Here is a 21,486-nt window from a genome sequence, read left to right as displayed (position 1 = left end):
TGTCAGGTGATCAGCCTCCATTGGCAGATGAAGGTATTCTTTGCAGTCACAGATAGCCCCCCCCCCAACACACACACACACACCTCATTCTCTTCCAAACCGAGTGCAGCCCTCCACCATCTTGTCCCCTAATGGCCGTATTCATCCTCAAGAGCCACTTGTGAGAGTCGACACGGTATCTGCAACCAACCCAACTTCCCTCTATCGTGACCAAACCAACGGTCGCGTTTTACTGCCAATCAGCCGTTGAGGCTCCGGATAATGAAATCAAAGTCTATTGTGCAGGAAGCCGGCATCACGGCTGTACACTGATAGGGGGGATTCAGTTAGTGACACGCCGTTGTGATCAGGGCCAGAGGAGGAGCCTTCATCATGAGGAGGAGGAGGAGGAGGGGGAGGGGGAGGGGGAGGGGGAGGGAGGAGGAGGAGGAGGAGGAGGAGGAGGAGGAGGAGGAGGAGGAGGATGCAGTGGCAGAAGCTGGCTGGCCACAAACTGGGGAAGAGAGAGAGAGAGAGAGAGAGAGAGAGAGAGAGAGAGAGAGAGAGAGAGAGAGAGAGAGAGAGAGAGAGAGAGAGAGAGAGAGAGAGAGAGAGAGAGAGAGAGAGAGAGAGAGAGAGAGAGAGAGAGAGAGAGAGAGAGGGCAGTCTTGCTTCACCATGGCGTCTGCGTTCAGCCCTGACCCCCCCCCCCCTTCACCCCCCACCTTCACTATTCCTCCCACTGCCCAGACAGCTAATCATCTGCTGCACTAGCAGACCCTTGTGAGTGTGTGTGTGAGTGGGTTACAGACAATGCTGTGGTGGAGAGAGCGTGTGTGTGTGTGTAGCGGTAGAGATTGAGATGAGTGTGTCACCGTTTTGCGGGACCACCTGTCATGGTTGTCAGGCTGCATGTCGGCCTGTGTTTCTCCCACTGGCCCTCCTGTACCTGCTGACCTTCCTGTCTCAGCCACTGAGTGTCAACCTCTCTCTCTCTCTACCTGTCACACACATGCACACACACTCTCTATCTTTATCTGTCCCGTACACTTCCACACACACATTCTGTCTCTCTTCCACAAAGACACACGTAGAAAAACACACTCACACACACACCCATGGAAAACACACACACCCATGGAAAACACACACACACTCTCTCCATCAAACGCACAGCGCCTCGTCCTCGTCACCAAGGAAGGACAGGGAGCCGGCACAATGTCTTCAGGCAGAATGTGCCTCTACACAACGTCCTCACACGAGCACACACTGTCAAGGTCTCTTTCTGTCTCTCCCACCCACCCCCACCCCTCCAGCCACACACATACAAGAAGAAAAAGCATTGGAGCCAGAGGCTATTGAGGGACTGTGTTTTACCTGGGCTTGACTGAGTCCTTCAGTCTTTGTCTGAGGTCTCTCTCTGTATGGACGTGTTCTGTGAACGCTGGGATGTCTCCATGCAGTGCGTGTGGGAGGTTCCCTGCATGGAAGCGGCTTACGGCAGCGTTGTCATTTCTCCTGACGCGTGTTCGTCCTGCAGAGACGCCACAGCCGAGGGTTCCTGGCTCATAGCCCTCTGATTGGCCCAGTCGCTCTCTTCCTGCTGTGGAAAGGAGATGAAGTCAAACAAGAGCTGAACAACATCCTAACACCGGCAAGGTGGCAGGGCTGTTTGTATTCTGGGTGGTGGGGGTGGGGATGCTGGTGGTGGTGGGGGGAGACGAACACACACACACCACACACAGCACAGGCTGGAATGAGACAGATATTCCATCGTCACTCGTCACTGCTAGTCACTCGTACTTGAACTTCTATGCTGGCCAGGCTATGCTAGCCTGTTCCCTCTCCTATGCTGAGACACACAGGTCTGACACGTCCACATGACCTAACCCTACCCTGGCGCACACGTCTCCTTGGTGCTCAGCACAACAAAACAGGCGACCAGCAGGCAGCAGGCAAACTGGTTCTCAGTCAGCCAGATCAGGACAGACATTGTAGTGAGCTGCTTTGTCCACCACAGGGACCACCAGATGTTCCTGCTGTAACTGTAGTTTACACCCACAGGGTGTACAGCTACCGAAGGCATCTTTTGCTCACACACATTCTGTCTCTCTTCATACGTACAGATACATTTCTGTCTGTCTGAAGATACTGCCTGTTACGGTGTTAGGGAGAGAGGGGTGCTGTGGTAGAGAGGGGGTCAGGTGCGCTGTTGCAGATGGTGAGCCTGTTTCTGGCTGGCTCGTATACACATATATGTGCATATAAATATGATTACCCTAAACAACTTAAACACACTGACCGAAGCAGTGAGAGAAAGCAGGAGTTTGTGCTCTTCAGAGCATTTCCAACTTGAACAGAACTATTGTGAACCTGAAACACAACTGTGTGTTTGTACATCATCCCTGAATACAAGCACCATGTTAGGATCTCATGTTGGAGGTTTTCAAATGTTCTCATAGGTGATTCGTGCTTTTCACTGATTGTGGTAGTGTAAAAATATACTTTTTTAAAGGATTGAATGAGGTTTTATATTCCTTTATTGCATTTTAGGTCATTTTATTTCATTCGTTCACTGGTACATTTAGGTGACATCTCGTTGCCATATTTCATAAAACATATTATTACTTGGGACTGGATAATATTTCCTGTTTTAAGATTTTTGCCTTTATTTGATACAGACTGTGAAAGAGTGACAGGAAAGGTAGTATTGAAGAGAGAAAAGTAGGAAATGTCCCAGGCTGGACTCAAACCCCAGTCTATGAGTCAAGGCCTTAGTCTGTGAGACACACTCTACCCAGTGAGCCACCAGGGGAGCACTGCCTCTGTTTACAGATCTTTTTATAAATGTTTGAAAATCAAATTACTTTGTCTCCAACATACCCACAACTGTTTTGTTCAGATTAATATTTTGTAATAAAAGTTTCTTTTGAACTCCAGCATTTCCACATCTTCGTTTTTCACTGTGTGACCGGAGTGATGATCAGAGGGGCAGAGTTTTTACCTCCATCATTCACACAGGGACTGAAGAATGGATATAGTTTCTCAGTGAAGGTGCAGCCAGTGAAAGAGTAGATATGAGACCTGGCCTCCACATCATAAAAGGAGACCAGACCCTCCTCATAGTCCACAAACACCCCCACCTTCTGGGGCTTCTGTCTCAGGGAGAGGAGGACAGGGGGGCCAGCATTAGCCTCATACTTATCTCCATTCCTCAGACATATAGTCCAGGATCCATTCTTAGGCCTCAGTTTGATCTTCCCCTTCCTGTTGATGGACTCTCTGACCACTCCCAGATCCCACTTACTCTTCCCCTCAACCTGCACCTCATAGTAGAACCTCCCTGAGGAGAAGCCCTGCTTTCCCAGGACACAGACACAACCATCAAACCTCTCTGAGTTGTCAGGGACATTCTGCTCTATGTCTCCATCTCTCACTTGTTTCCCATCCTCAGACAGGATGAGTTCAGGACATGCTGTATCAGGGTCCAGAGTCACATCCACTGCATACTGCTGAATCCTCTTCAGTTCAGTGTCAGGCAGCTTCTCCATCTCTTTATTGAGTGTCTCCTCCAGCTGAGACACAGCTCTCCTCACTGCCCCCACACTCACACCACTGTGGACACTGATCTCAGACCAGTCCTTGGTGTGTGGAGGGGTGCTCAGGGATGGGAAGATCTGGAGCAGGTGGAGGTGGTCCTCAGTGTGTGAGAGCTGCTCCAGCTCAGTGCTTCTCCTCTTCAGCTCAGTGATCTCCTGCTCCAGATCTTGAATCAACCCTTCAGCCTGTTTCTCTGCTGCTTTCTGCTTCTCCTCAATCACCTCAATGAGCTCAGCCTGGCTTCTCTCAATGGAGCGCACCAGAACAGTGAAGACCTGAACACTGTCTGATATCTCTCTCTTTGCATCTCTCTTGCTGGTCTCTACTGAGAGTTTGATCTCCTGAACCTTCTCCAGTCTCTCCTGGATCATCTGCTGCATGTCTCCCTCTGTCTTCTTCATCTGAGTCTTCCTCTCTTCACACTCCTCCTCTAGAGGAACAGTGTCATGGGTCTCGTGGTCTTTCTCAGTGCAGAACCGACACACACACGTCTGGTCAGTCCTACAGAACAGCTCCAGGGGTCTCTCATGCTTCTGACACATCCTGTCCTCCAGGTTCTCCACAGGGTCGATCAACTTGTGTTTCTTAAAGGCTGCAACTCTCTGATGAGGCTCCAGGTGAGTCTCACAGTAAGAGGCCAGACACACCAGACAGGACTTCAGGGCCTTGACCTTGGTACCTGGACAGATGTCACATGACACTTCAGGTTTAGTAGGACGCAGGTCTGGACTGATGGTAGCCTTCAGTGGCTCTGACTTCCTGAACTGAGCAGCCATTTCAGAGATGAAAGTGTTGACACGAAGATCTGGTCTCTTATCAAAGTTCTCCTTGCACATGGGACATTGACACAGGTCACTGTTGTCCCAGTACTTGGTGATACAGGCTTTGCAGACGTTGTGTCCACATGGAGTAGAAACAGGATCAGTGAACACATCCAGACAGATAGAACACTGGAACTGCTCTTCAGACAGGAGACTGCTGCAGGAAGCCATTTCTACACTGGAGAGAGATATCAAAAGTGAAACTATGAAAGCTGAGCTGAGTCACAGAGTAATTTGTTACATGACAGTTTGAGATTTTGAACTGTTCAAGAAAAAGTGATAAATACAGTCATGTTGATTTTGGCCACACTTATGATTCACATTACTACATTATATTCCCTAACATGAACATACTTTTATGAAATAAAGAAAAAAAACTTGACAATATTATGACAATGCCTACATCATATTCATCAACCCTTGTCATTTAGACTACTCACCTGTGTATTTTAATCTTGATATTCTTTCTAACTGGTGGATACTTTTAGAAACTGATTCTTGTTATGTTCGTCTATTCAGTGCTGCGGTACTGTAAGTCTGTCAACTTAAGTTTCACTTTAGTGAGTTGAGGTAACAATGCTCCTCCTACCTATTAGTCCTATTAGAATAACTATGTAGCCTACCCTTTACTTACGAGCTAGATTACCAGTAAATACCAAAATGTGCTGTTTGCTTCGACAACAGAAGTGGAAACAACTAACGTAATCATTTCAAATGATATAGTCAATCGGTTGAAAACAGTGTTGTGTAGACACAATAGATTTATCTTTTAATTTTTAATTTAATTTACGTCTCTCTTGAGATATTGCCATTATTTGTGTTTGTTTTCTTGCTTCACTCCTCCCACAGTTTCTATGAGTTTTGGAAGTCAACATGTCAAATGTTTTTCATATTTCAGAGCCCATTCTTAACTGTGTGGTGCATACAGTACATTCCTATAAGGGTAACAGGTGTGTCTGGTTGGGAGGTGAACTGGAAGATGTGGACCGGAGTATTGGGGTCTGTGACCTGGAACACAGACTGGACAGACACACACAAACCCAGGACTGGATAAGACAGAAACATAACAGTACATGTTTTTCATACTTCAGAGCACATTCTTAACTGTGTGGTGCATACAGTACATTCATATACAGGCGGTACATGGTCAGGAGATCAGTCAGAGTGGAGCATACACATCTGTAAAAGACACAAGGCTCAGGTTTTCTGAAGAAGAGGGATTATTAATTAAACATCTCATTTAAAATCTGTCCCAATCACAAATCTACAGATTTGTGATTGGGGCTTTGTTGTGTCCACTAATCTGTTTGGCAGTCCTTTATCTCTGACTGACACAGCTTCAAAGAGACCAGTGATGTGGACATTGACACCATACTGTTGAAATGATGAAGATGGGTTATGATTGATGAAGATTGATTATGATTGATGAGGATGGCTTATGATTATTGATTAATCCCATTGAAAATGAAACTCTCGAATAACCCATTTTCAGTATTGTTCTACTGTATATTACTGGAAACCATGTGTTAAGCTGTTGACTGATTATTATTACCACTAAATGATAGAGGATATTGAGCCTGAGTGTGAGATCTGGGTGACAGAGGCTGAGGAGTGAGAGAGAAGGCCACCTGGAGGCAGGCATCTTCCTTCACAGGCAGAGGCCTGAGCTGATCTTTGTATCCCAGCATCAAAATGTACATATCCAAACACAAGCAAGGTCAAAGGCATCAAAGTTAAGGTGCGAGTGAAATCTGAAATCCCCCAGGACAAGTGACCAATTGAGTTATGAGTAAGATATGAGACCATCTGTAATTACCAATTGTAAAATAACACATGAGAATAGGTGGGAACATACAACAGTATATATTTGCATGCCCGGGGGGTAAAGATCAGTTGGTCCAGGGATAAGCTCACGTTTGTTGGGATTTTTGTTTTCTTGAAAACCAATAAACACTTTGCATCAAACTTTGCCAAGCTCCAGTGCCGTTTTTTGAACTTATAAGATGAATTGAAGACTTTTACTCAACACAATGGTAGGATAGAGACAGGCTTTAACCCTGTCCTATGCTGTAGTTAGGCTTGGTTGTGTTATATAGAGGTGATGATGCAGACGGGTTTACCTGTGAAGAAAGCCTGAGGCATCATGGGAAATGTAGTGTGAAGTGGACAGCCTAGCAGTCTGAATACCTTTCCCATGTCAGGAGACTCACCATATCTGTCTATTTAGTTCACCTTTTTTCCAATGCTGTAAATTGGATACATTTTTATAAAATACACAATTTAATATACAGTAAACACCATTTATAGTGGTTGTTTTAAGCGAGGTTCTGACCTGTAAATTAGTCTTCTTCCTGCTGTCAGGAACATCTTTTTACTAAGTATGCATGTGTGTACAGTGTAGGATGGTGCTCAGCACCTGTTAACACCTCACATCACACATCATATCGCAACTGTACTCTGTCTTAGCTTTGTCTCCTGTTAGTCTTGCTGTAGTAGATAGTGTCACAATAATATTGCACTATATACACACACAAATCACAGCTATTTGTCTATGTTCACAGATGATGAGGTTAACTATGAAGACAGTTGAGGCGGATGTCAAAGCCAATAATAAAGATAGTCTGTGATCTCTGTGAGTGTGTGTTTGTATGAGTTCAAGGTTGATTGTTGGAGAACATCTTTTTACGATTCTAGAACATCTTTGTCATCAAATTAATTGAGGAATATGTTTTGGGGGGAGAGAGTCTTTTGAAACATTTCAAGTTTGATTTCTATTAATAGCTGATGTGTGTGTGTGTTTGTCTTTGTGTATATTAGAGTGTATATCTCACTCTGTTCGGACATGAGGGAATGTCTAGTTGACTGACCGGTTGAGTGTGTTTGTAATGTTCAATATGTAGCTTATCCTAAACAACTTCAACACACTGACCGAAGCAGTGAGAGAAAGGAAGATTTTATTCTCTTCAGAGCATTTCCAACTTGAACAGAACTAGTGTGAACCTGAAACACAACTGTGTGTTTGTACATCGTCCCTGAATACAAGCACCATGTTAGGATCTCACGTTGGAGGTTTTCTAAACTAAACAAACGTTCTCAAAGGTGATTTGTGCTTTTTACTTATTGTGGTAGTGTACAAAATAGATTATTTTAAAGGATTGAATGAGGTTTTATCATTTATTGCAGGTGACATCTCATTGCCATATTTCATAAAAAATATTATTACTTGACAATATTTCCTATTTTAAGATTATTAGTTACCTGATTATTTGCCTGTATTTGATACAGACCTTGAAAAAGTGACAGGAAAGGTAATAAGAAAGAGAGAAAAGCAGGAAACAGTTCAGGCTGGACTTAAACCCCAGTCCATGAGTCAAGGCCTTAATCTGTGAGGCACACTCTACCCAGTGAGCCACCAGGGGCACAATGCCTCTGTTTACAGATGTTTACTACATTTTGAAAATTCGAAATTAATTGTTCTCCAGGAAACCCACAACTGTTTCGTTCAGCTTAATATTTTGTAATCACATTTCCAGCATTTCCACATCTTTTCTTTTCAGTGTGTGACAGGAGTGATGATCAGAGGGGCAGTGTTTTTACCTTCATCATTCAGACAGGGACAGAAGTATGGATAGAGTTTCTCAGTGAAGGTGCAGCCAGTGAATCAGTGGACGGATGGTAGCTTTCAGTGGCTCTGACTTCCTGAACTGAGCAGCCATCTCAGAGATAAAAGTGTTGACATAAAGATCTGGTCTCTTATCAAAAGTCATTTTACACATGGGACATTGACACAGGTCACTGTTGTCCCAGGACTTGGTGATACAGAACTTGCAGAAGTTGTGTCCACATAGAATAGAGACAGGATCAGTGAACACATCCAGACAGATAGAACACTGGAACTGATCTTCAGACAGGAGACTGCTGCAGGAAGCCATTTCTAGAATAAGACGAGAAGTTAAATTATGAATCTTATGAACCTAAGAACAGAAATAGTACAATACAGAAATACTGCATATAGAAGAGCATAGTTCTATAGTCTTTCGAACGTCACAGTCAAGCAACAGTCTGTATTTTACTAGCCACATCATCATTGGATACACCTGATTGATTCTCTGTTCTCACCTGTTGGTACTTATGTAGTTTTCTATGATCTTTGTGTATAAAATAACCAAAACACTCTCTACCTAAACAAAGTGGAATGTGCTTCCTGAGTTTAGAATCACTTTAGTTACGTTTCAGTGATATAACAATAAGAAGCTCCTCCCCTCCCAGTCCTCTGTCCTGAACAAAGTTAACCCTTTCATGACTGAATTCTATCTAGCAAGTCAGCTGACGGGAAGGGTTTTATTACTGATTGAGGTTTTATTAGTGATTGAGAGATATAGAAACAAAGAAATAAAGAAAAATAGTGTGTGATGAGGGAAGAATGACGGAGAGACATGTTGAATGAAAGTTGTGTGAATACAAATGCGTGTGTGTGTATGGTGTGTTTATGTGTGTGTGCAGTGAGCATAAGTATGTTATCTACATTTAAGTTTAAGATACTCTTGTACTGATTATCCATTTGTTGCAATGGAATACTGTAGATTTGTCTTTGGAGGGTGGCAGCAACAGCACAATATGCAGGTACACAGTAACACATGATGTGTGAGCATGTGTGCCCGGGTCTGTGAAGGCATGCAGTATTCAAGTCCTCTAATGCTGGGGACACACCACAGGATAATCGGGCCGATTTTACCCCTTCCGACAATCCTAGGTAATGTCCCAATTATCTTGATGGTTCTACGGATTATCTTATCAGATGTTTCGTTGGTGTGAGGTGTGTTAAGAGTGACAGAATCTGCTCGGAAGGACGTCGGAGGCGCCTCGATCGCGAATCAAAAATCCTGATGTGTGGGGGGAACCCCGAGGACCAATTTAGTTTGGGTCTCATAAATGGCCAAAAACTGCTTGACTAGCAATTCCCTGAACTCTATTTAAACTCTGTTTTGTTCATCATGAGTTGTGGAGATTACATCAATATAAAGAATTGCTTGAAAAGGCTATTTAAAGATATTACAAAACAAATGACAAATCAGACAGTTATGTTATCAATACTGTCATGACAGAACCGAATTTCATATAATTTATCGTTGGATGTGTTGAAAACAATAACAAAATGTTGCCAACGACATTTTAAGTTGAGGTTAAGTTTAAAGTATTTGTGAAATCCAAAGTGACTTGCAGGACATTTGACAAAAATTGAATTTTAACAACCATGAGAAATTGAGGCATTATGTATAAACAGCCAGCATAGTCATATAGACCGAACATAATCTGGTGATAAACTGAATATATATCGTAAAGAAAGAACTGAATATATACATGAATCGTAAAGAAAATTAATTTGCATCACAACATCTGTCTTTCTCTTTTTGATCACATTAAAGATTCCAGCAGCATACACTAGTGTAGTTTAGATTGAAGAAGAAATTAATTTAGCAATGACGAGCTCAAGGAGCCTCCCAAATTAAGTCTTAGGACACCACAGGTCAGGAGGGTACAAACAGATCCTAACAGATTCATAAATATAATTTAATGACATTTTACTTTGGGTTCATTTGTAGCTGCAACAGTGAATAAATGGTTTGACTGCTGCATATATTTCTGTACACATGAAAAATATAATCAGCTGATGAGTTGCTGTTTTAAGCCTTGTAGTCTTAACCTATTTTTTATGTGTTTGGAAGTTTTATCACAGTTTATGTGCACTGTGAAGTTAATAAATTTCTCATGAAAAGAGCCATCTATTTGTTATCTTCTTTATTGTCATTTCCTATCCAAGCTATATGTTCCTTTTGTAACGTGAGTTTCCTTGTATGATGTCAAGGGCCCTGGACAATAAGCACATTCAAGTAATTTCTGTAAAACCCTTGTGTATTGCTAAATAAATAAATGAATTCACAGTTACGTATAATTGTGATATTTGATTTTATTCAAACTGGCATAAACGCAGATCATGATGAATGCATCTCGTGTAAGTGTCTGACTGTTTCAACTCAATTTAAATGAAAGAAGAAAAAACACAATAATGCATGTTGCTTGATCCACATCTTCCTTTACGGATGTTCTTCACCAGCCTTTTTCAACACAGCATCTGACAAAAGAAATATCAATTCAAGCCACAAGTCACATGCACACAGTAAAAGGACCAAAGATGTCTATGGATGAAAACCAGTCTATAGATTTATACTTACATATTTCCACCCCCACAGTATGAATTGCTGTCTTTAGATTCATTACTACTACATCTCTTGGCACATCTTCCATTCTCACATGCAGCATAAACATCTGGAACGAGTGAACAGTACAGTTGCAATTCAATGGCAGTAGAAAACAGCAAACAACTTATTTATACACTACAGTTTATAGAAGCAAAGATGATTTATACAACAGGAAACACAGAGGTAGATAGGGTGACAGTAAAGTTAAACAGTACTTACTGCACACCAGTGCAATCATCATCAGCACAACGTACAGCACGATCACTGGCTTCATGGCTTCTCTTTGGGGTGTTGATGCTATTGAATTGAGGAAAACGTCTGACTGTGGCCTGGTTGCACCTGCTTTTATACATGATGAACACTGTTGCAATCACATTCAGGCTGTTGCCACACACGTTACCTCATCTTGGATTTTACAGGATTTGTCAGACAACTAAGACAAAGCAAACATAACTTCCAACACAGCTCAGGGCAGCTGACTAATTCCTTTCACCTGAGAATTTCCCAGAAATATAATATGTCAACAACAACGATTATATTATTCAGAGAATGAATGTTGGATTAGTTTTGAGAATTTATATCCACTTCATTTCCTGGAGTAACGTGGATGGGGTTCAAAGGGGAATCAGTTCACCAAAGGCTGTCTTATAAAGTTGTGCCTTAAAATCAATAGTACTTACAATACCTAAAAGGAAGACCTGACAATGAATCCTTAACATAAATCTTGTTTGAAACCATGAGTGAAAGCCCCCTCATTCCCTCCTTCAAGAAATCAAACTGATTCATAAATATCATTTTGTGATTCATAAATCAACATTTTACTTTTGGGATCATTTGTAGCTGCAACAGTGAATGAATGGTTTGACTGCTGCATGTATTTCTGTACACATGGAAAATATAATCAGCTGATGAGTTGCTGTTTTAAGCCTTGTAGCCTTAATCTATTTTTACTGTGTTGGGTAGTCCTATCACCAATCATAAATCCTGATGTGTGGGGGGAACCCCGAGGTCAAACCCGCACAAGCTCTGGAGATTTTCACGTGAAACTAAACAATATCCAATCATAAAGCAAGCTGAGAGAAGACGGAAGCATAACAAACACAGTCATAGCGCAGCACAAAGTTAAATCAAATAACTTATATTGACTCTTTGGTTAAATGGCTTTGGACATCAGAGATGGAGGATCAGCTTGTCGATTTGTGGCAACAGCAAACCCTTTTCTTTTTCTCTGTGAAAATCATTCCAAACACCATCATCGCAATTTCTTCCAGCATATCGTCCGTCATGCTTATTCTTGAGTCTCGAGAGATTTTGCACATTTCTTGTGTTCACAGTCGGGACACTGGTTGAAAATCAGTTTGTGTGTGGTGTGCTGTCTTTGTCACATCATGGCACACACACTATAGGAGCAAAACTGTTAAATCTAGGATTTTTTGTCCTCATGTTTTTGGTCTCTCACAGTTTGAAAATCGTATAAGATTAAAGAAAATCTTTTAGTGTGTCCCCTGCATGAGGGGGAAGGCAGAGACCTTCAATTAACACACCTGCAGGTGATTGTGTGAGTGACATCAGCTGATGACGTGATGCACAGCCTGAATGCCGTGCCAGAACTAGCTCCTCCATTTATGAAGCACCATAACAACCTTGCACCTATAATGTTTCCTACAATACAACTGGTGCCTGAACCCCACCTGAACCCTGTACTCTGTCTGTACTGCAGGACTGTACATCACTAAACCAATCAGCCAGTAAATCACTACACCCTGTACACCACTCATAGACAACTGGAGACAGTCTGACATCCATACAAACCTCCCCTGACTGGATGTTCCCCTCTTTGTCACATACAGAGCACACACTTACTCATTCATTCTCTAAGGTCTATCACACAATGATGCACACTGGTAACATGAAGTCAGCTACCATACAAGCATTGTCTTTATTAGTCAGAAATGAAGGTGGATGTTTGACAGTGAAATGAACACTCCAGCACTGATCTAGCAGCCTGGTTTAAGTCACCTGCAGCTTGTTGAGATCTCTCCTTGCTGCTGCTGACCATGTGACTGGTCCTGGTCATCTTCAGCACCATTGATACTATACTGACTGTCATGGAAGACCACACAGAGGTGACACATCAGCAGGTGTAGTTCCCTCCTCTGTCCTGATACTGGAGTTGCTTGTTTACTCCCTCACTCTCTTGCCAAGCAAGAGACAATGGTCCTTTCCCTCAGGTTTCAATATTATTGTATTTACTATTTAAAACATGTTCAAATCATAAACTGCTGTGGATCACATACTCTCACCCCTCCTCTCTCTCTCCCTCTCAGATCACTCAGCAGTTGGAGGGATCTGTTTGCACGTGATCAGTCTGGTGCTACAGACACATTTCTACATTAAACAAAATGTTTAAGTAAATACTTTCAACTTCTCTTAATCATAAAACGTTCATACGTAGAGGCTACATTGGTCATTTCATTTTCTATGGCGTAGAAAACATGACATGGTAGATTGTTGGTGAAACTTGGACGGTTTTGTTTGAGAAGACGTTGATCTGAAAAGTTTTAGAACTACAGGTTCAGCATCTTTGGTTTATTTAGTAACAGTTTGTGGGTTAGGTATTAAATGGGGAATACAAACAACATCAATACATGTTCCTGCTACATGAAATAGACCCAACGATACTCGAATTAGTTTAGAAAGAGACTACAGAGGACGTCTAACAACTGCCTGTTTCATTTCACAAGAGAGAAAGCAAGAGTGCCTGCAGAACCCGTTTACATTAAACAGACCACTTTCGCCCTTTAGAACATCACACATTTAGAACTAGGTTATACATCTTGACCACAACTGGACTACTCCATTACCACCCCAAAGAAGTGTGTTCATGTTTGCATGTGCAGTCTGCACACGTGTTCACGATACATTCACTTATTACATGTGCAAAAGCAGAGAAAGGTGTTGTTTGTCATCATATAACATTTAGACACGTGTCTGTAGTCTATAACGCCATTCTCGTGCCATCTCCAAGTAGTTGTGACTGACTGATCCTAGTCTATTACGCCACCCTCTCGCTCTCCTTGTGACACGAGGACAGCGTGAGGAATAAAAAGATGTTTCACTTCATTTTTGTATCATGAAGGTTGTCACGACGACCCAAAGACAGCGTGAGGGTGGCGGTGCAATGGAGGGGGGGGGGGGGGGGGGGAATCGAAAGGTTAAAAGATGCTTCACTTTTTTGTTCTAGGTAAAGTTGTCGCAACACGGTGGGTCACAATGACCCGAAGGCAAACACTACATTTCATATGGGTATAATTGCATAACACCAACAGGATAAAGGATCTGGTGATGCCTGGGAAAAGTATTTGAAACCAAGTTGTTTTTGTTTTACTCAGAGCTTTGCTCTGGACTTCTTTGGTCTCAGTGGCTTTAGTGACTCAAGTGCTTCCTGTATCACTGATCTTGACCCTGATGCGTTTGACTGACCTGTCTTGAAACAACCAAAACACACTGATACAAGTAAATGGAAGAATTTATTCAATATTGACCTAGTCGTCATTTGAACTGGTTCACACCCAGATACAGGCTGTTCCAGGAATGGTCCACTCCTTCGACCCAACAATCCTCACTGAAACAGAAAGTGCCAGTCAAAAATATATACACAAACACACGTCACTCATACAGAGACTGATGTAAAGATCACTTACCGCAGGTGTAGGTCACACACACCAGTAGACCACATACAGGTATTTGTAGGTTCCATAACAGGGATCAGAGAACACAGAGTTGGAGGCATACAGAGAACAGCTATGTCCCTTGCACCTGGGAAGGTGGAAGGAGCAAAATAAGTGTGTGAGTGTGAGGGAGAACGCGCATGTCTGTGTGTGCACGGGTCTTACAGGTCAGCCACCAACAGGAAGGTTGTGGGGTTGAGGCAATCTGTGTTGTTAATCTGATTGGGGGGATGACCAGAGCTGCAGGTCTCATTGTCTGTGCGTCCATAGTTAGCACGGAGCACGCGAATCACATTACTCCCACTCCCTGGAAACAGGAAGACGGAACTCTTATGCTCTTACAATTAATATCACTTGAATGCAGTGAGAATCTAACAGCACAAATGTAACAGTGTAGCAACGTACCACAGCTCAGGGTGCCCTGATGACCTTCACAGATGACTTTCACTGAAACGATACAAATTGTCAGTTGTTCACAAAAAAACAGATCCTCCATTGGACAATCAGTTTGAGTTTTACCTGCTCCTATAGACATACAACATGGCAGCACTGCCAGCACTGAAAACAGACAGAAGGACCACAATCACAATCTGGCAGTTGGTCAAATATGGACTGTAAACATTCCTAGAGCATCATATACAGTTGGACTTTGTCCCAGATGCATTTGCAACATGTAAAACTCATTATAGATTTGTGGAAAGACAAGAACTCACCCCCACCCCTTTACATTTCATAAACAGAAAACAAAGTAATGCAAGGCTGAGTGTCACCCTGCCCCCACCTCTCATGCTAAACTCTGGAGTTGCTGGATGGTGTGTCTACGTGGGTCTCACCTCATTTTGTAACTTACTGTCGCATGTTGATAAGGGTCAAGAGGTGGTGTGATTGGGTTGTTCTACAGATAATATTGGGTATAAAAAAAGGGAATTATATTGTTCTGTGGATTCTTAATCTCCTGAGGGCTTCTCCTACTCCCTCCTCACCTCTGATTTACAATAATCATGGTGGAGTAGGTAAGAGTTAGAAACCTTCATTTTGTAACATGTTTGCTTTGTAATTGATTCCATTCATTTGCAAAGTTATCCATTTCGTTTAACCTTTGACCATTCTGGCTCCAATTTAACCCATAACCCCAGTCAAACAACTAAAATATACCTTTAATTAAAGTATCCCAGAGCAAGTGACTTCCAAACTAGAGTCTCTGAAATATTTCACAATGTCTCTGGAACTGATCATTCCATAACATTTAAGGTTACATTTTTTAAATATGGGAGCTATAGGATTGACTTTACAGTGAATCCAGTCACAAACCATAATCTAATTCTACAACTTTAATCCCAGATAAAACTTTGTTTATGAATTATAAAGTAGTCTTTCTGCTCTCCAAGGAGCTGCCCTCCTCCCCAGAGAGACCCGATACTTACAGATGAGAGTACCCAGCGTGAGACGAGGACTCATGGTGTTTCTAGACATTAGACCAAAACCACCTCAGCTCAGACAACTTGTATTAATAGAGGCAACAATTCAAACTCACGGACAAACAGCAGATGCATGTGTTGGATATGTAGATGTGTCAATTGTATTTATAGAGGGGCAGGTGGTGATTGATTCAACCCTAATCCAAAACACCAGATTCTAATAATTACCTGGTTGACAAGCTGAGTCATATTTGTTCCAATTGTGGTTCCAAATCTGCAGGAAGATGGTTGACCAGCCCAACGGTTGAATAAAGCAGGATAATTAAGGGTGGGGTGATGCTTGGGACAAGTGTTTGAAACTAATGCTGGGCACACACCACAGGATAATATTTACGATCAGAAATCCTGATGTGTGGGGGGAGCAGACGGGTCTAGGATTATTTTGTCCTCATGTTTGTGGGGTCTCACATTTTGAAAATCTTAAAAGATTAAAAAAATATTTATAGGCAGACTTATTAATTAACACACCTGCAGGTGATTGTGTGAGTGACATCAGCTGATGACGTGATGCACAGCCTGAATGCCGTGCCAGAACTAGCTCCTCCATTTATGAAGCACCATAACAACCTTGCACCTATAATGTTTCCTACAATACAACTGGTGCCTGAACCCCACCTGAACCCTGTACTCTGTCTGTACTGCAGGACTGTACATCACTAAACCAATCAGCCAGTAAATCACTACACCCTGTACACCACTCAGACAACTGGAGACAGTCTGACATCCATACAAACCTCCCCTGACTGGATGTTCCCCTCTTTGTCACATACAGAGCACACACTTACTCATTCATTCTCTAAGGTCTATCACACAATGATGCACACTGGTAACATGAAGTCAGGTACCATACAAGCATTGTCTTTATTAGTCAGAAATGAAGGTGGATGTTTGACAGTGAAATGAACACTCCTGCACTGATCCAACAGCCTGGTTTAAGTCACCTGCAGCTTGTTGAGATCTCTCCTTGCTGCTGCTGACCATGTGACTGGGCAGAACTCCAGGTGAGATCAGACCAGTGACTGGACCACCTGGAGCCTGATCTGAGGTGTCACACACACAGAGCATGTTCTCATCCTGGTAATACCTATTCCCATGTTACAGTCTATGTGTTGTTACCAAGACAGCAGCTTGTGCAGTGTAATACCCAAACATTTGACTTGATTCCACTGAGATCTACACAGTTTACAAGTGTATAGAATTATGTATATGTTGATGCAGGGGGACATCTAGTGGTGAATTTCTAACATGACAAGTAACCTCTTCTGAGTGCTGGATTGTCCTTCACCTTTGACCTCTGCCACCTTGACCCCAGCAGTAAGGACGGGTCCGTCACATCACCAGATCGTTGTCTGAACTCCTGCTGTTGAAAATGTTCAATCTTTTGTGTTTGTGTGTTAGTGTGTGAGAAGGCTGAAATATTCAAGGCATCTTCAGTAACATTGATGCTCCAAAGACTGTCATGGAGGACCATAAAGAGGTGAGACACTTTAGTCATCTGTGCTGCCTGTGCTCTATAGATCTGACAACAGCACAGTTAAACTAATGATTTACAAGGTTTGTCTTGTGCAGTTCTGTCACTGTGTGACTGAGACAATTTTGCCACTTCAGGATCCTTGTCAGAAGTTGTACCAAATGAAACAAACAAACTCAGAATAGAGAAATGGTAATCACTGCAAGAGTTTTATTTTGTATGGTCGTTTATTATAATTTTTTAATGATTTGATTCCATTGTCCTTCTCTGCAACAGGCATTTTACTAACTGTACCAATAAACACATCATGTGTACGTAGGATACCTTTTATTTCATTATTTTATTATATTTTAAATCCATTTCAGAGTGATTCATATTACACATATACATCGAAATAATATAGCTTAGCACAAGTTCAGTCAGTAAAAGCATTCTGTCTCTCTACACACTCCCCCCACTATGCGTGCTCTCTCCTTTTCCTCAAAGCCTGGGCTGTCACCGGGGTTTCAGCTGTTCCATCAGCCGCTCACTTCTCTCCAATAGCTCTGAGACAAGCCTTCTCCTCTAGCCTATCGTACTGCTGCCGAGCCTTTAAACATGTTTCTCTCCCTGCCTTCGTTCGTCCATGCTACCATTGTCCTCGACCCTCCACCTCCCCGTCACAACCTGGTCTTCTTGACTTCGTCTCCTGTCTGCCTCCTCTGCTTGTTGTCTGGCTGGGTCATCAGCCACCGTCACCAGTGTCTGGACTCCATGGGGGATCTCTCTTCATGCTGCAGACAACCATTGATCACCTGATCTCCCCATACAGTCTAAGCACCAAACACTTTGACATTCTATATCATATCTTATCATTTGTACAATAAACTTCACTCATTCACTGGTCTTTCCTGATTGAAATGTCTGTTGTTTGATTTTAGATTTATGTATGATAATCAGAATTTCTTAACTGTCTGCAGCAATCCCAAATCTTTTTCAGTCATTGACAGGAGTGATGATCAGAGGGGCAGAGTTTTTACCTCCATCGTTCAGACAGGGACTGAACTATGGAGTTTCTAAGTTAAGTTATCCAGTTATATGGTAAAATAGAGAAGAGACAGACTTTAACCCTGTCCTATGCTGTAGTTAGGCTTGGTTGTGTTATATAGAGGTGATGATGCAGACTGGTTTACCTGTGAAGAAAGCCTGATAAATATTTGAAAATTTAAATGACTTTGTCTCCAGCAAACCCACAACTTCCACGTCTTTGTCAGTGTGTGACAGGAGTGATGATCAGAGGGGCAGAGTTTCTACCTCCATCGTTCAGACAGGGACTGAAGAATGGATAGAGTTTCTCAGTGAAGGTGCAGCCAGTGAAAGAGTAGATATGAGACCTGGCCTCCACATCATAAAAGGAGACCAGACCCTCCTCATAGTCCACAAACACCCCCACCTTCTGGGGCTTCTGTCTCAGGGAGAGGACGACAGAGGGGCCAGCCAGAGCCTTGTACTCATCTCCATTCCTCAGCCATACAGTCCAGTATCCATTGTTAAGACTCAGTGGGCTGTCCCCCTTCCTGTTGATGGACTCTCTGACCACTCCCAGATCCCACTTACTCTTCCCCTCAACCTGCACCTCATAGTAGAACCTCCCTGAGGAGAAGCCCTGCTTTCCCAGGACACTGGGACAACAATCAAACCTCTCTGGGTTGTCCCAGAGATCCAGCTTTATGGCTCCATGTCTCACTTGTTTCCCATCCTCAGACAGGATGAGTTTTCGATGTGCTGTATCAGGGTCCAGAGTCACATCCACTGCATACTGCTGAATCCTCTTCAGTTCAGTATCAGACAGCTTCTCCATCTCTTTATTGAGTGTCTCCTCCAGCTGAGACACAGCTCTCGTCACTGCCCCCACACTCACACCACTGTGGACACTGATCTCAGACCAGTCCTTGGTGTGTGGAGGGGTGCTCAGGGATGGGAAGCTCTGGAGCAGGTGGAGGTGGTCCTCAGTGTGTGAGAGCTGCTCCAGCTCAGTGCTTCTCCTCTTCAGCTCAGTGATCTCCTGCTCCAGATCTTTAATCAACCCTTCAGCCTGCTTCTCTGCTGCTTTCTGCTTCTCCTCAATCACCTCAATGAGCTCAGCCTGGCTTTTCTCAATTGAGCGCAGCAGAGCAGTGAAGACCTGAACACTGTCTGATATATCTCTCTCTGCACCAGTCTTGCTAGTCTCTACTGACAGTTTGATCTCCTGAACCTTACTAGATCTTTCCTCCATCATCTGCTTCATCTCAGTCATCATCTGTCCCACCTTAGTCTTCCTCTGTTCATATGCCTCTTCTAAAGTTATAAAGCCATGGGTCTTGTGATCTGTTCTCATGCACATGACACATACAGACGTCTGGTCATTCCTACAGAAGAGTTCTAACAGTTTGTCATGCTTCTGACACATCCTAACCTCCAAGTTCTCCACAGGGTCGATCAGCTTGTGTTTCTTCAAGGCTGCAACTCTCTGATGAGGCTCCAGGTGAGTCTCACAGTAAGAGGTCAGACACACCAGACAAGACTTCAGGGCCTTGAGCTTGGTACCTGTACAGATGTCACATGACACTTCAGGTTTAGTAGGACGCAGGTCTGGACTGATTGTAGCTTTCAGTGGCTCTGGTTTCCTGAACTGAGCAGCCATCTCAGAGATAAAAGTGTTGACATAAAGATCTGGTCTCTTATCAAAAGTCATTTTACACATGGGACATTGACACAGGTCACTGTTGTCCCAGTACTTGGTGATACAAGATTTGCAGTAGTTGTGTCCACATGGAATAGAGACAGGATCAGTGAACACATCCAGACAGATAGAACACTGGAACTGATCTTCAGACAGGAGACTGCTGCATGAAGCCATTTCTAGAATAAGACCAGAAGTTAAATTATGAATCTTGTGAACCTATGTACTCTTGAACAAAACTATAATGGTATATTGTTGAAAATGTACTTTCATTAAAGAAGCAATATCACAGACAGAAATAGTACAATACAGAAATACTGCATATAGAAAAGCATAGTTCTATAGTCTTTCGAACGTCAGAGTCAAGCAACAGTCTGTATTTTACTAACCACATCATCATTGGATACACCTGATTGATTCTCTATTCTCACCTGTTGGCACTTATGTTGTTTTCTATGATCTCTGTGTATAAAATAACCAAAACACTCTTTACCTAAACTAAGTAGAACGTGTTTCCTGAGTTTAGAATCTCTTTAGTTTCATTTCAGTGAATAACGAGATAAGAGGCTCCTCCCCTTCCAGTCCTCTGTCCTGAACAAAGGTAACCCTTTCATGACTGAATTCTATCTAGCAAGTCAGCTGAAAATGAGGGATTTTATTACTTCAAAGCTACTGCAAATCAGATATTTCAGCTGGTCCCTCTAACTCAGTTTCTAACACAAAACCTGCTAAATAATAGAGGACTAAATAGCAGAGAGCAAAATAACTATACTGGGACATTCTTAATATCATTAGGATCTAACTGCTTGCTGTAACCTACAGTAACCGTATAGAAGACTGCAAACCCCAGCAGCACTTTTCCATGGTGATCAGGACTAAGGTGTAGGATTCCTGTCCAGGAGTAACAGCTCATGCTGGGGAACACTGGAGAGATCCTGGCAGGAGAGGAAGAAGAGATAGAAGAAATGACCCTGACATCAACACAACTCAAATATACTTAACTTAGTTCTCTGTACTGATGAATGAAATATTTTATTAGATATCGCTTGAAAGAAAGAGAGTATTAAAAACAGAGCACAAGAGAAGGAAAGAATGACAAAACATGGTGAATGTAAGTTGAAATGTGTGTCTGCCTGTGTGTTTACATGTGTACACCACTGATAGACAACTGGAGAGAATCAGACATACATACAAACCTACCCTGACTGGATGTTCCCCTCTTTGTCACATACAAAGCACAAACTGAGAACTACACAGTTGTCAGGGTACAGAAGTGTACAGACGACTGTAAATGTGTAGATCTAGGGGGACATCTAGTGGTGAACACCTAACATGACAAGTAACCTCTACTGAGTGTTGGATTGTTCTCTAGACTGACTGAATGAACTGAGTTTGACCGTCGTCTCTGTGTGTTCCAGAATTACGCTGTGACCTCAGTGTCT

At 42.7% G+C, this 21,486-nt stretch overlaps 3 protein-coding genes across 6 annotated transcripts; all 3 read right to left on the bottom strand.

Moving 5' to 3' along the window:
• Positions 1 to 2,934: 2,934 nt before the first annotated feature.
• On the bottom strand, positions 2,935 to 4,931 carry LOC136960286 (E3 ubiquitin-protein ligase TRIM21-like). Of its 2 annotated transcripts, none has more exons than XM_067254719.1 (2): positions 4,841 to 4,931; positions 2,935 to 4,578 (listed from the first exon to the last, which is right to left on the bottom strand). In XM_067254719.1, exon 2 carries the CDS (start codon positions 4,569 to 4,571, stop codon positions 2,940 to 2,942), a length of 1,632 nt encoding a protein of 543 aa, XP_067110820.1. In that variant the 5' UTR covers positions 4,572 to 4,578; positions 4,841 to 4,931; the 3' UTR covers positions 2,935 to 2,939. The 2 variants fall into 2 exon arrangements, with proteins under 2 accessions (XP_067110820.1, XP_067110821.1); XM_067254720.1 differs by having other exon boundaries at positions 2,935 to 4,573; positions 4,841 to 4,889.
• Positions 4,932 to 14,171: 9,240 nt separating this feature from the next.
• LOC136960292 (L-rhamnose-binding lectin CSL3-like) lies at positions 14,172 to 15,930 on the bottom strand. Of its 3 annotated transcripts, none has more exons than XM_067254727.1 (7): positions 15,816 to 15,930; positions 15,225 to 15,286; positions 14,911 to 14,949; positions 14,797 to 14,838; positions 14,557 to 14,698; positions 14,365 to 14,479; positions 14,172 to 14,285 (listed from the first exon to the last, which is right to left on the bottom strand). In XM_067254727.1, exons 3-6 carry the CDS (start codon positions 14,924 to 14,926, stop codon positions 14,377 to 14,379), a joined length of 303 nt encoding a protein of 100 aa, XP_067110828.1. In that variant the 5' UTR covers positions 14,927 to 14,949; positions 15,225 to 15,286; positions 15,816 to 15,930; the 3' UTR covers positions 14,172 to 14,285; positions 14,365 to 14,376. The 3 variants fall into 3 exon arrangements, with proteins under 3 accessions (XP_067110828.1, XP_067110827.1, XP_067110826.1); XM_067254726.1 differs by having other exon boundaries at positions 15,242 to 15,286; XM_067254725.1 differs by lacking the exon at positions 15,225 to 15,286.
• Positions 15,931 to 18,586: 2,656 nt separating this feature from the next.
• LOC136960285 (E3 ubiquitin-protein ligase TRIM39-like) lies at positions 18,587 to 20,551 on the bottom strand. Its single transcript, XM_067254718.1, has 2 exons — positions 20,476 to 20,551; positions 18,587 to 20,223 (listed from the first exon to the last, which is right to left on the bottom strand). Exon 2 carries the CDS (start codon positions 20,219 to 20,221, stop codon positions 18,590 to 18,592), a length of 1,632 nt encoding a protein of 543 aa, XP_067110819.1. The 5' UTR covers positions 20,222 to 20,223; positions 20,476 to 20,551; the 3' UTR covers positions 18,587 to 18,589.
• Between the last annotated feature and the right edge of the window lie 935 nt (positions 20,552 to 21,486).

This window comes from Osmerus mordax, chromosome 17 (assembly GCF_038355195.1).
Source record: "Osmerus mordax isolate fOsmMor3 chromosome 17, fOsmMor3.pri, whole genome shotgun sequence".
NCBI lineage: Eukaryota > Metazoa > Chordata > Actinopteri > Osmeriformes > Osmeridae > Osmerus > Osmerus mordax.
Note: the sequence above shows the minus strand (reverse complement) of the source record. Positions and strands in the feature narration are given on the sequence as shown.

What these genes read in the sequence shown, in the direction of transcription:
- LOC136960292 (XM_067254725.1), bottom strand. Translation starts at nt 15,864, where the DNA reads ATGTCTAGAAACACCATGAGTCCTCGTCTCACGCTGGGTACTCTCATC. An exon ending in TTGTATGTCTATAGGAGCAG is followed by an intron (nt 14,839 to 14,910) that starts GTAAAACTCAAA and finishes GTATCGTTTCAG; the next exon opens with TGAAAGTCATCTGTGAAGGT. An exon ending in TCAGGGCACCCTGAGCTGTG is followed by an intron (nt 14,699 to 14,796) that starts GTACGTTGCTAC and finishes TCCTGTTTCCAG; the next exon opens with GGAGTGGGAGTAATGTGATT.
- LOC136960286 (XM_067254719.1), bottom strand. Translation starts at nt 4,571, where the DNA reads ATGGCTTCCTGCAGCAGTCTCCTGTCTGAAGAGCAGTTCCAGTGTTCT.
- LOC136960285 (XM_067254718.1), bottom strand. Translation starts at nt 20,221, where the DNA reads ATGGCTTCATGCAGCAGTCTCCTGTCTGAAGATCAGTTCCAGTGTTCT.